The sequence below is a fragment of the Saimiri boliviensis genome, chromosome 1, assembly GCF_048565385.1.
Source record: "Saimiri boliviensis isolate mSaiBol1 chromosome 1, mSaiBol1.pri, whole genome shotgun sequence".
NCBI classification, from domain to species: domain Eukaryota; kingdom Metazoa; phylum Chordata; class Mammalia; order Primates; family Cebidae; genus Saimiri; species Saimiri boliviensis.
This window is the reverse complement of record NC_133449.1, coordinates 225,680,361-225,694,061: the sequence shown is the minus strand read 5'-3', so window position 1 is coordinate 225,694,061 and position 13,701 is coordinate 225,680,361. Positions and strand designations below refer to the sequence as shown.

Genomic DNA, 13,701 nt, shown 5'->3' with positions numbered 1-13,701 from the left:
CTCCGTCCCCCCAAAAAAAGGGCTGGGCGTGGTGGCTCAAGCCTGTAATCCCAGCACTTTGGGAGGCCGAGGTGGGTGGATCACGAGGTCAAGAGATCGAGACCATCCTGGTCAACATGGTGAAACCCCGTCTCTACTAAAAATACTAAAAATTAGCTGGGCATGATGGTGCGTGCCTGTAATCCCAGCTACTCAGGAGGCTGAGGCAGGAGAATTGCTTGAACCCAGGAGGCAGAGGTTGCGGTGAGCCGAGATCGCACCATTGCACTCCAGCCTGGGTAACAAGAGCGAAACTCGGTCTCAAAAAAAAAAAAAAAAAAAGAAAAGAAAATTTATATTATACATATTAAATGAGCATATTATTTTATTTATAGGTAGATTTTCCTCTCAATTACTCAATTTATTTTGATGTGCTGCCAACTTCATGATGAGAAATACAAGATGAAACTGCATAATACATTTTTGTTTTCTATCATTTTGAAGGCAAGTCAGGTCAAATACTTGGGAGATGGGCGGAGAAAGGAATCCTAATCTAAATTTAATGATTGGTACATTTGCAATAAGTACATTCAGAAAATTTCCCATTAAAATAGGGGAAAAGAGTTTAGTAATGCCAGTTCTTTGATTTACTGGCAAGAACATTTGTTTCAGAGAGAGAGAGGAAGGGGGTAAGGAGAGACTTGGAAAGTACACTTGGGTCTCTCTGAAGTTGACAAGAGAGTGTCTGCCTTTGGGTCCGACGCATACAAGGTATTCGGTATATTTTGAGAAATCAGTTAGCACCTGAAGAGATATTACATTTAGGGTAGCAGGCATGATTGTGGTGGTACTGAGATTTATTTTGTGTGCAAAACCCCATATGAAGCAACACTGTGTTTAAGAAGTGTATGCAAAGGTTCTGTCTCTGATATGTTTATATTGCTGTGGTTGAAATATTATCATATTTATTTAGGTTACAGAATGGAATTTACTACATCTAACAGTTGAGTTTTTGGTGAGAAATTCTTATATCATAGTCTAAAATGGCAAGGAAGTCCTTATAAATTTATGGGCAATTTGAAGTATTACAGTTCTTGATCTGAGTAGAATATGAACTAAAAGAATATTATACTTTGTTATTGGAGCTAAAATCAGAAACTGTGAAATGAATGCCATGGCCCTTAGTGGAATTAAGTAGTCTTAATGTGAGTTGATAGCTAAATTGTTATATATTAATGATTTACACTTAGAATCCTTCATTTTCTTTCCCAGGGGAAAACAAAAACAAAAACAAAAACAAAACATTTCAGTGAGTATTATGATCGTCCATCAGTTTCCTGCCATACTGACATGTGACACGTTGGCACATCTTCGTGTCTTCTCTCTCTGCTTTTCTCCACCCACCAACATCACACTTGACAGACTTCCATCTGTAATTACTCAATAAGAAAATCATGAGATATGTTTATAGCAGTCTTATTTTTTTTAAGTGAAAAATTTACTTAGAAACCTAAGTAAATCTGTAATAGCAATGAGTGTGTTTACCCCATTCTTGGCCTAGGAGTCTATAAATATGCAATATTGATCAGATATTGTCTTTTTTATCCTTGTGTTTGGCTGGAGAAACCTAGCTGAATGGCTAGTTTTAACTTCATTATTTACAAAAGGGTACAAAATATGATAGAGGTTCTTTATATGCTTGACATTGGCCCATGTTTCTTATTTGAAATCTTTTTTCTGTATTTAAATGAAAGCTATGATGTCACCAAACAGACGTAAGAATTTAGTGTACCTATATCTAATATTTCTTAATCATGAATTCTAGTTTTGTTTAACAAAGCAAAATAAAAGGGTTGCTTGCAGGTAAAATGATAGTATGAGCAGTTTAAGATAAGCACATTTTAAAACTCCAGTTAAATCTCATGAAGTTGTACTGAATAGTTTAACTGCGTCCGGCTTAATTCAACTATATTCAAATAGTTTTAGCAATGAGAGATTCCTGGTCTTGGTGATTAGATAAAATTATTGATGTGAATATTTCAAGATATTCATTTGTACAGAAGGCATTTTAAATGCTTCCTCTCCTGCAGCTTAAACATTTTCTTCACATTCTTTTTTCATAGCACAAAGTTTACCTTCAATGCAAACTGTATTAAGAGGATGTTATTGTCTGAATATTTTGTGGTATCCTCCTATTTTAAAACGTATACATCATGGGTACTATATATAAGAGCCAAGTAATAACTTTATTGACCTAATAGTGAAGAAACTTAGTCCTTTTAATTATCTATATATTTTAAATGACAAGGCATTTCATCATTTCCTTGAACTTGGCAATTAGCAATAATTGCAACATCTGTGTCAGAAATAATCTGAATTCATTTTATGTTTTTATATTACACTAGAGTTGTATATTTATCTCACTTCTTTTTGTGGTAGAAATATTTTCTCATTCATTTGAGCACCCATATGCTGTAGCTTATGTAGTTGAAAAGCTGAATGTGTAGAATGGAATGGGATGGAGATATAAGAAATGAACTGTAGTTTGTAAAAGTTCAATAGGAAGGGTGTTTAGTTCAGGTAAGAATAACCCAGTCATACCTAGAAGTAGTTTAGTGAAATAATTTAGTGAAGATGTGGTGGGATACGGAAGAGAATTTTCTTTCTTGTTCCTATTAGAATAAAATACATAAATGTATATGTCTTCTGATTACATAAAAGTCTTATTGTCTGTTTTTTTTTTTTAATTTAAAAAAATTCCAGGAGCTTCTGTGAAATTTGTCTTGGCAGTTCCTACACCTCTATATTTGTGTTGATTCACAAAATAAATTAGAATATAAGCAACACTGATTCCTCGTCAATAGGTTTTTTTCTTTTCTGATGAAACAGCTAATGCTAGATATTGTTCTTTCTACAGATAGAAGGAAATAGCTTCTTGCAAAAGGAATAATTCCGGAGAAAACAGTTGGTTTTTCCCCTTTAGATGATAGGGTGGGAAGCAGCATTGGCTCCGTCATAGTGATTTCTCCTAAACGTTTTCAGGTTCGGCCTAGGCGTGTGTGTTATGAATTGAGGCTAGTTTGAAAACTAATTCTGCATTATTATTCCTATGGGCAAGTGTGCAATTATTTTGGTCTTCTTTATGGGTCAGTACATACACAGACACCTTTTCATACTGTCTTGTCACTAAATGTAAGGCAGCTGCAGGGGCAGGACCCTGTCTTAGGACAGTTGAATGCCTCTGTCGTGAGGGCTCAGAATTTCTTCTTTCCTAGTGCCCAAGACAAGGAGCTTTGCTGGTGTATTTTTGATAGCAGAAAAGTCCATTGAGCTTAGTGGTTGCTACCATTTGGCAATTTCCAGTCTAGGAAATATTCTGATGATATGTGCTTTTCAAAGAATGCTAGTTAGAATATTTAGATAGGACTCCTGAACTTTCTTCAGAGAAAATGTTAATAACAAGAACTAAAATTGACCTAACGGGTCACATCTCGGGAAGGATAAAGGTCTACAGGTGTGGAAGGTTCTTTCTTTCTTGTCCTTTCAGTGAGCAGTTTCCCACAGAGCCCTCCTCTCCGGTGCTTCCTATTCTTATGCACGGGTTGTGGTTAAGCCCTTGTCTCAGTGCTGCAGTGGGTAGAGGATGCCATTGCAATGTGAAAGGGCCATAAATAAAGTGCTCTTGTTTTTCTGTAAGACAATCCGCTCTAGAACATATTATGAAGGAGCCAGAAGGAATCTCTTTCTCGTTTTCTTATTGAATAGAGAGTGTATAAACGTTCCCTTACAAAAAGAACAGTAATCAATTACTTTTCCTATATAGATCATATCTAAAAATAGATCTATAGAAAAAGTAATTAATTCTATATAATATGGTTTTAATTTTTAACTTTTTTCTATGAAATAGTCTTAATTTTACTCTTTTTGCGGTTCACACAAAGATTAATTCCTGCATTGCAAGATTACAATGTGTATGTGATTCCCTGCTTCATTTTAAGGACTACGTTGTTTTCTTAAATGTGTTGACGAGTCTTTATAACCTGTTTTAATAATGTTAAACTGAATACATTTCTCTTACTGTTAATATAAAAACAGCAAATTTGAAGACCAGAACCATATAAAAGGGTGATTGCACTTATTATGAAAAGATTTGAATCCCTCTTTGTGTGTGTGAGTGTGACCAGCCTTGCTATCAATTTCTTCTGTCATACACTGCCAAATTTTCTATTTAAGTATTGTGAAAACTCTGTTTTTTTCAGGTCGAATGAGTGATTTGAGTGTTATTGGTCATCCAATAGATTCAGAATCTAAAGAAGAGGAACCTTGTAGTGAAGAAACAGATCCAGAGCATGATCTAATGGCTGAAATTATACCTGAATTACCTGACCTAATTGAAATAGAGCTATACCACAGTGAAGAAGATGAAGAAGAGTGTGCAAATGCTACCGATGTGACAACCACCCCATCTGTGCAGTACATAAATGGGAAGCATCTAGTCACCACTGTGCCCAAGGACCCAGAAGCTGCAGAAGCTAGACGTGGCCAGTTTGAAAGTGTTGCACCTTCTCAGAATTTCTCAGACAGCTCCGAAAGTGATACTCATCTGTTCGTAATAGCTGAAACGGAATTGTCTACTGCTGTGCAACCTAATGAATCTGCAGAAACAACTGAATCTCTTGAAATTACGTGGAAGCCTGAGACTTACCCTGAAACATCAGAACATTTTTCAGGTGGTGAGCCTGATGTTTTCCCCACAGCCTCATTCCATGAGGAATTTGAAAGTGAAACAGCCGCAGAGGGGGCAGAATCAGACACAGAGAGAGATACCGAAGTTGGTCATCAGGCACGTGAACATATCGAACCTGTAACTCTGTTTCCTGAAGAGTCTTCAGGAGAGATTGCCATTGACCAAGAATCTCAGAAAATAGTCTTTGCCAGGCCTAAGGAAGTAACACCTGGTGACGAGGTGGAAAAAAGTACTTCCATCACATACACCCCCACTATCGTTCCTAGCTCTGCATCAGTATCTGTTTCAGAGGAAGAAGCGGTTACCCTAACAGGAAATCCTTGGCCAGATGACCTATTATCTACCAAGGAAAGCTGGGTAGAAGCAACGCCTAGACAAGTTGTAGAGCTCTCAGGGAGTTCTTCAATTCCACTTCCGGAAGGCTCTGGAGAAGCAGAAGAATATGAAGATATAATGTCCACCACGGTAACTGATTTACCACAGAGAAATACTACTGGTACACTCATTACTTTAGACACTAGCAGGATAACCACAGAAAGCTTTTTTGAGGTTCCTGCAACCACCACTTATTCAGTTTCGGAACAACCATTTGCAGAAGTGGTGCCTACCAAGTTTGTAAGTGAAACAGACATTTCTGAGTGGATTTCCAGTACCTCTGCTGAAGAAAAGGAAAGGAAGGAGGAGGAGGGAACTAGAGGTACAGCTTCTACAATTGAGGTATATTCGCCAACACGGAGATCAGATCAAATAATTTTACCCTCTGGATTAGAAAGTTCAAATGTAGATACATCTAGTGATTCAGGTGCCAGGAAAAGTTTTATGTCCTTTACAACACCAGCACAGTCTGAAAGGGAAATGACAGATTCTACTCTTGTCTTTACAGAAACAAATACATTAGAAAATTTGGGGGCACAAACCACTGAGCACAGCAGTGTCCATCAACCTGGGGTTCAGGAAGGTCTGGCTACTCTCCCAGGTAGTTCTGCCTCTCTCTTTGTGGAGCACGGCTCTGGAGAAGCTGCTGCTCACCCAGAAACCACCACTGTTTCTTCGTTTTCATTAAATTTAGAGTATGAGATTCAAGCCCAAAAGGAAGCAGCTGGTACTTTGTCTCCACATGTGGGACCTACATTCTCCACTGAGCCAACAGGACTGGTTTTGAGTACAGTAATGGACAGAGAAGGTGCTGAAAATATAAGCCAAACACCCAGGGAAATTTTGATTTCAGAGAGATTAGGAGAACCTAATCATGGGACAGAAATAAGGGGCTTTTCCACTGGTTTTCCTTTGGAGGAAGATTTCAGTGGTGACTTTAGAGAATACTCAACAGTGCCTCATCCCATAGCGAAAGAAGAAACAGTAATGACGGAAGGCTCTGGAGATGCAGTATTTAGGGACGCCAAGATTTCACCACCTACAATACCTACTTCAGTTCACATCAGTCGTACACCTGACTCAGAAGGACCCGGTAGCACTATGGTGAGCACTTCAGCCTTCCCTTGGGAAGAGTTTACATCCTCAGCTGAGGGCTCGGGTGAGCAGCTGGTCACAGTCAGCCACTCTGTTGATCCAGTGCTTCCTAGTGCTGTGGGAAATTTTTCTGGTACAGCTTCCTCCATTATTGATGAAGGTTTGGGAGAAGTGGGTGCTGTCAATGAAACTGATGGAAGATCCACCATTTTACCAACAGCAGAAGTGGAAGGCACTAAAACACCAGTACAAAGGGAGGAAGTAAAGGTCAGTGCCACAGTTTCAACAAACTTTCCCCAAACTATGGAGCCAGCCAAATTATGGTCAAGGCAAGAAGTCAACCCTGTAAGACAAGAAATTAAAAATGAAACAGCATCAGAGGAACAAATTCAAGAAGAAAAGTCTTTTGAATCCCCACAACATTCCCCTGCACCAGAGCAAACCATCTTTGATTCACAAACATTTACTGAAACGGAACTCAAAATCTCAGATTATTCTGTATTAACAACAAAGAAAACTTACAGTGCTGATAAAGAAATGGAGGAGGAAGACATTTCCTTAGCTAATGTGTCTACTCCAGATCCGGATGCAAAGGGCTCAGAATCTTATACAACTCTTCCTAAAGCTACTGAAAAGTCACGTTTTTTCTTAGCTACTCCCTTAGTGACTGAATCTGTACCAGCTGAACATATAGTCACAGATTCACCAATGAAAGGAGAAGAAAGTATAAGACTTTTTCCCAAAGGTATGAGACCAACAATTCAAGAGTCAGATACTGAGCTCATATTCTCTGGACTGGGATCAGGTGAAGAAGTTTTACCTACTCTACAAACCGAGTCAGTGAATTTTACTGAAATGGAACAAATCAATAACACATTATATACGCACTCTCTTCAAGTGGAAAGTTTACAAACAAGTACCTCAAGTGACAAAACTGAAGACTCTAACAGAATGGAAAATGTGGCAAGTGAGGTTGGACCACTCGAGTCCCAAACAGGCATCTCTGAAGGTAGTGAGTCAGTAGCCAGCACAATCTTAATAGAAATTTTAAGTGACTCTAGAACAGAAGGACCCACGGAGGCATCTCTCCCTTTCTCCACGGACATAGAACATCCTCAAAATCAGACTTTCAGATGGGCAGAAGAAATCCAGACTAGTAGACCACAAACCGTAACTGAACAAGACTCTAACAAGAATTCTTCAACAGCAGAAACTAATGAAACATCAACCTTGTCCACTGATTTTCTGGCTAGAGCTTATGGTTTTGAAATGGCCAAAGAATTTGTTACATCAGCACCAAAACTGTCTGACTTGTTTCATGAACATTCTGGAGAAGGATCTGGAGAAGTGGATATTGTTGATTCAGTTCATATTTCTGCAACTACTCAGGCAACCAGACAAGGAAGCAGCACCACATTTGTTTCTGATGGGTCCCTGCAAAAGCATCCTGAGATGGCAAGTGCTAAAGCTGTTACTGATGATGGATTCCCAACAGTTTCAGTGATGCAGCCTCTTCATTCAGAGCAGAACAAAAGCTCCCCTGTTCCAACTAGTGCACCTTCAAATACAGTGTCATATGAGAAGGCCACAAACGGTGTTGCAGGTAGTTTCCAAGACCATTTCAGGGAACTGGAGGATTCCACCTTAAAACCTAACAGAATAAAACCCACTGAAAATATTATTATAGACCTGGACAAAGAGGACAAGGATTTAATACTGACAATTACAGAGAGTACCATTCTTGAAATTCTACCTGAGCTGACATCAGATAAAAATACTATCATAGATATTGATCATACCAAACCTGTATATGAAGACATTCTTGGAATGCAAACAGACATAGATCCAGAGGTACCATCCGAACCACATGACAGTAATGATGGAAGTAATGATGACAGCACTCAAGTTCAAGAGATCTATGAGGTAGCTGCCAACCTTTCTTTAACTGAGGAAACATTTGAGGGCTCTGGCGATGTTCTTCTGGCTAGCTACACTCAGGCAACACACAATGAATCCGTGATTTATGAAGATAGAAGACAATTAGATCATATGGGCTTTAACTTCACAACTGGGACCCCTGCTCCTAGCACAGACACAGTATTAGACATTTTACTTCCCACACCAACATCCCTGCCAATTCCTAGTGAGTCTGCCATGGCGATTCCAGAGATTGAAGAAATAAAAGCTGAAGCAAAAGTGCTGGATGACATGTTTGAATCAAGCACTTTGTCTGATGGTCAAGCTATTGCAGACCAAAGCGAAATAATATCAACATTGGGCCAATTTGAAAGGACCCAGGAGGAGTATGAAGAAAAGAAACATGTGGGTCCGTCTTTTCAGCCCGAATTCTCTTCAGGAGCCGAAGAGGCATTGGTAGATCATACTCCCTATGTAAGTATTGCTACTACCTATCTTTTGGATCAGAGTTTAACAGAGGTGCCTAATGTGATGGAAGGATCCAGTCCCCCGTATTACACTGACACATTAGCAGTTTCAACATTTGCAAAGCTGTCTTCTCAGACACCATCATCTCCACTCACTATCGACTCAGGCAGTGAAGCCTCTGGGCACACAGAGGTCCCCCAGCCCAGTGCTCTGTCAGGAATAGATGTCAGCTCATCTGTAACGTCTCCAGAGAATTCTTTTAAGGAAATTCATGTAAATGTGGAAGCGACTTTCAAACCATCAAGTGAGGAATACCTTCACATAACTGAGCCTCCATCGTTATCTCCTGACACAAAAGTAGAACCTTCAGAAGATGACGGTAAGCCTAAATTATTAGAAGAAGTGGAAGCTTCTCCCACAGAACTTACTGATGCGGAAGGAACTGAGATTCTTCAAGATTTCCAAAACAAAACCGATGGTCAAGTTTCTGGACAAGGAATCCAGATGTTTTCCAGCATTAAAACACCTGAGGCTGGAACGATTACAACTGCCAATGAAATTAAATTAGAAGGTGCGACACAGTGGCCACATTCTACTTCTGCTTCTGCTACTTATGGGATCGAGGCAGCTGTGGTGCCTTGGCCAAGCCCACAGACTTCTGAGAGACCCACCGTTTCTTCTTCTCCAGAAACAAACCCTGAAATTCAAGCAGCTTTAATCAGAGAGCAGGATTCCACAATAGCAGCGTCAGAACAGCAAGTGGCAGCGAGAATTCTTGATTCCGATAATCAGGCAACAGTAAGCACTGTGGAATTTAATACTGAGCTTGCAACACCACCATTTTCCCTTCTGGAAACTTCTAATGAAACAGATTTCCTGATTGGCATTAATGAAGAGTCAGTGGAAGGCACGGCAATCTATTTACCAGGTAAGACCACAACGTTGATAAATCTGTTTCCAAACCTGGAAACAGCCTCTTGGTCCTAACATTTCTATGTATATACTTTTTATTGTGATGTTAAATCAATGGAGAGTTTTATATTGTTCACATAATAGCAGGCCAGGCCACAGGACTGAGTTCATAATGAGATGAAATGACAGTAAGTATAGATTAGTTCTGGACTTTGCAAGTATGCTTTAGATTTTTTTCTGGGTTTTAGAAATAATATACAATTACAACGTGGAAAAGATGAAATTGTTAATGTTATAAAAATTCAATTAGTTTTACTCACAACTAGAGTATTGCTTTGTCATATGTCTCACTGTTATACATCTTAGTTTTAAAAGTAGAAAAAAAGAGTCCCGTTTTTAAAAATCCTCCCACTGATGGATGCTGTTGGTGCAATATCAAATTCTTTCAGGCCTTTAACATTTGAGAGTAGTGAATAGTTCTAATAAATATTTAAGAGTTTGTGCAGTATCAGTATCAGTTCATACTTGTATGAACGTCCTTGTTTAAGACATCTACATAATGCTTCAAACACAGTGCCTAGCAGTATTGAGTATTCATTTATTATATAAACACACTGCCTGTTGAGAGTTTTCTGTTTATTTACTGAATGTATGGAAAGCATGAATTTGATACTGCTTCATATAAACCACGTCTTCTGATTGTCACAAAAAAGCTATAAAAGCCCTGTGTGAAAGGGTAAGGTGTGAAGATTCAGAGAGGCTCAATAACTTGGCCAAGGTGGCACAGCCACATTGCGGTAAAAATAGGCTTTGAACCCAGCTCAGCTATACCCTAAAGTCCATACTCTTTTTACTGCTCTTTGCTGGTTTCAGCATACTATAAAAATAAACTACTTATATTGAACCATATGTAAACCAGGAATCTTGGAATATTTACTTTGTAGAATTTATTTTCTCTTAATCTAGCCTGAGGATGTCAAGAAATCCACTCTTAATAGTGTTTTCCCAGAATGTTATTATTTATATTAACAATGTCAGTGGAATCCACAAGTAGACATCATCACTTAGCTGCTATCTGGAAAAAGAGAGAAAAAAAAATCAGAGTACTTTAATGCCTGTCTTGGTTAAGAATACATGTTTTATTTTAATCAATATGTTTTATGCCATGACTATTGTTAAAATTATTCTTCTGATCATATCAGTATTACCTTTTGTGCCACGAATGCTTTGTTTTTATGTGCTTCAGAAAGAGTAAAATAGTCAGAAAGTGCATTTTTTAACAAATGGCTTGAAATCTTTTGAATGACATTAATGAAATGTAGTTGGCATTTGGTTTTTTGTTATCACTCTATGTTTAATCTGTAAATGATAATCTAATAATTTGGTGAATATGTATTGTTTTGTAAGTTAGTTTAATACACTTCAGGTTGTTGAAAATATGATATAAAAATAATTGGTAATAGCTAGGTACTTACAGAGTTAAATTTGACAAATGAGAAATATGTACCAATTATCCAGTTCACAGTATTTACCAAGAATTACAGTTTGCGTCTTCATTGCAAAACAAATAGCCACTTTAGCTTAATTCGGTAAACAGTAGCTCTTATGGGATTACCTGGTCTACATGTTGCAGATTCAACTTTCAGAGGTTAATATGAACTGTTCAGGGGAGAATAAAATTCGTAAAAACAGAAGTTTTCTTTTAATTGGAATGACTTCCAGTTCACAGAAAGACTGACTCACTAAGTCCTTGTCTCATGGTCTCGGCATGGCGTCCAGTGTCAGTGGTGGGAATAGTAATAGCACTTCTTCACATTTGTGTGGCACATCACAGTCTGATGAAGCACTTTCACACAGTGTCATTTGGATTCTGCACAGAGGGCAGCATGTGGCTATGGCGTCTGTTAACTTGGCAGTGTACTTAGACTTTCAAATCCAGAAAGCTAACATTGTTAGGGAGGTTTCAAATAGTTTTGGAACTATAGGAAAAAGTGTCTCAGAAAATTTGGGGGAGTTTTTTTGCGAAGTTGGTGTACTCAGCTGAATTAACCTAATTTTAATGTGGACTCCCAAACGTGGAAATGTGTATCTATCCAGGTTTATAACCATCCAGAATTTACTTAACACTCAGAAAGTTTGAGTTTGACTTTCCAGTGTGGGGAAGTCTTAGTTATTTTCTATAGCAGTACCTTGTTTATCCTAGTACTTTTTTAAGCTGTTTCATAAGAAGTCAGACGTCTTTCTTCTTTCATGTTTAATTATTTCAGGGTCTCAGGTCTTGAGATTCTTGAAAATATGGTTGTATTCCATAGAAAATCTATTTTATTCCAATTATTTTGTAAAATTTTCAACTTTCATTTGGATCTTTGAACATTTAGAAATGTAAGCAATTCTGAAACAATATACAAAGGATAAGTATACCTTCAATGAAAATGCACTAATCCAAGCAATATGGCAATATAAAAGACATGCTTCAAGTGGTGTAAAAGTACTTGCACTTAGAAAATATATTTTAAACTGTTTGTCCTCATGAATTTATGTCTTTGGCCTTTATATTTATCTCCCAGGAGTGTCGGTTTTATTTGTATTTTAATAAGAATATTGTAATTAAAACTTCGGATTTCATTTTAGGTGAGGTTTTGTATATGGGTTTGTTTTTATACAGTAGAGTTTAATCCATGTGTTGCTTTTCTTCAAGTATAGTTTAAAGGAGTACATTTGGAACGTGTTTTTGGAAAAAGCATATTAATGTAGCAGAAGAGACTTCAGTGCACACTTTCGAAGAAAAACAGTTTCTGAGCATTAAGTGGTAAAAGGCAATAATAATTCAAATGATGATAACAAGCCAACCTGCTAAAAAGAATGCATGTTCTGTGTATCCAGCCATTTCACATGAACTAACCCCATTTAAAAGAATACATTTTCCATTCACTGTGCACATATGTGTAATCATTTTTGACTAAAATCAATTGCCATTATCATGCCAACTAAATCTGCAGTAGAATGTATTAGTTGCCAGATACAGTACAAAATGTATCATTTAAAAATAATCATGATTGAGTCCCAGAAATGAATAGATTCAGTTTGTAACAATTAGTTATAGAAACACTCCAGACAGTAAAGTTAATGTTAATTTTTATGTGTAGTAACTCTAAATTACTATGGTTAAAGCCTGTAATGTGGTAGCAATGTGGGGCGTTTTATGCTAAAATATACTGAAACATTAGAGATGAGCCTAATTGCTTTTCTTATTTTCCTGAATATGGTAGGACCTGATCGTTGCAAAATGAACCCGTGCCTTAATGGAGGCACCTGTTATCCTACTGAAACTTCCTATGTATGCACCTGTGTGCCAGGATACAGTGGAGACCAGTGTGAACTTGGTAAGATGTGCTTGGCTGAAAGGGTACAGTTCTTTCACAGAATATGTACTGGGAGAACATTTGTGTTGTCAAATCAATCAGAGATTTTGGAGAAACCCATGTGTAGATTAATTATATGTTAAATGAAGTTAAAACATGAGGGTAATTAACTGGGGGCTGGAAAATGCGTACGGATGTTTAATGAATTCTGTTAATATACCCAAGACTCAGTGAGGCCTGCTGAGTCTTTTTGTGTTTTTTTGCAGGTAGAATTTACAAATGTAAAGTTGCATAAATATTAACAAAAATGTACATCTATCCCCCAAATCTGCATATAGATAAAAATCAATTTCGGTATAAAAATCTTTTTAGAGAATTAGGCTTAAAAATTAGGAAAATAGTAAAAGTTTAGAGAGTTTAGTTCTTAGTTTGGGGATAACTTTTTCTTCTCTTTTGGAATGGGAAAGACCCTCTCCCTGACTCCCAGCAACCAGCCCAACCTGTCTCTGCCTCGGGGAGCTGTGCAAGTGCTATTTCCCTCCTCTCTTTTGGTTCCAAGTAATGTAATCAACTCTTACATTCCCATATTCCCATTTAGACATCCTCCTCTTTAAAGAAAAAAAAAGGCATGAGTGTTGATTTGGCTAAGTATAGACCTCACTAGCTAAGAAAAGCATGATGGAATATGCTGTCCAGTTGTTCCTTTTAGAGGTATCACGAAGATTTGCTTCATTTGCTTACAATGATTGAGTAAAGAAAGCTCATCAATAACACTTTAAATTACACGTAAATATGAGGATACAATCTCAACATTCATATTAAAAGAGTATTTACAAAAAAAATGTC

General features: G+C 37.6%; 1 protein-coding gene across 3 annotated transcripts in view; it reads left to right on the top strand.

Annotated features, from left to right (window-relative positions):
* VCAN (versican) overlaps positions 1-13,701 on the top strand; it is a 107,275-nt gene that overhangs the window by 61,671 nt on the left and 31,903 nt on the right. For 2 of the 3 annotated variants that reach the window (XM_003920784.4, XM_010340685.3), the window contains 2 exons: positions 4,239-9,509; positions 12,763-12,876. In XM_003920784.4, the coding sequence (XP_003920833.2) occupies positions 4,239-9,509; positions 12,763-12,876 (5,385 nt within the window). The remainder of the gene's footprint in view (positions 1-4,238; positions 9,510-12,762; positions 12,877-13,701) is intronic. The other variant, XM_074384085.1, reaches the window with a different exon arrangement.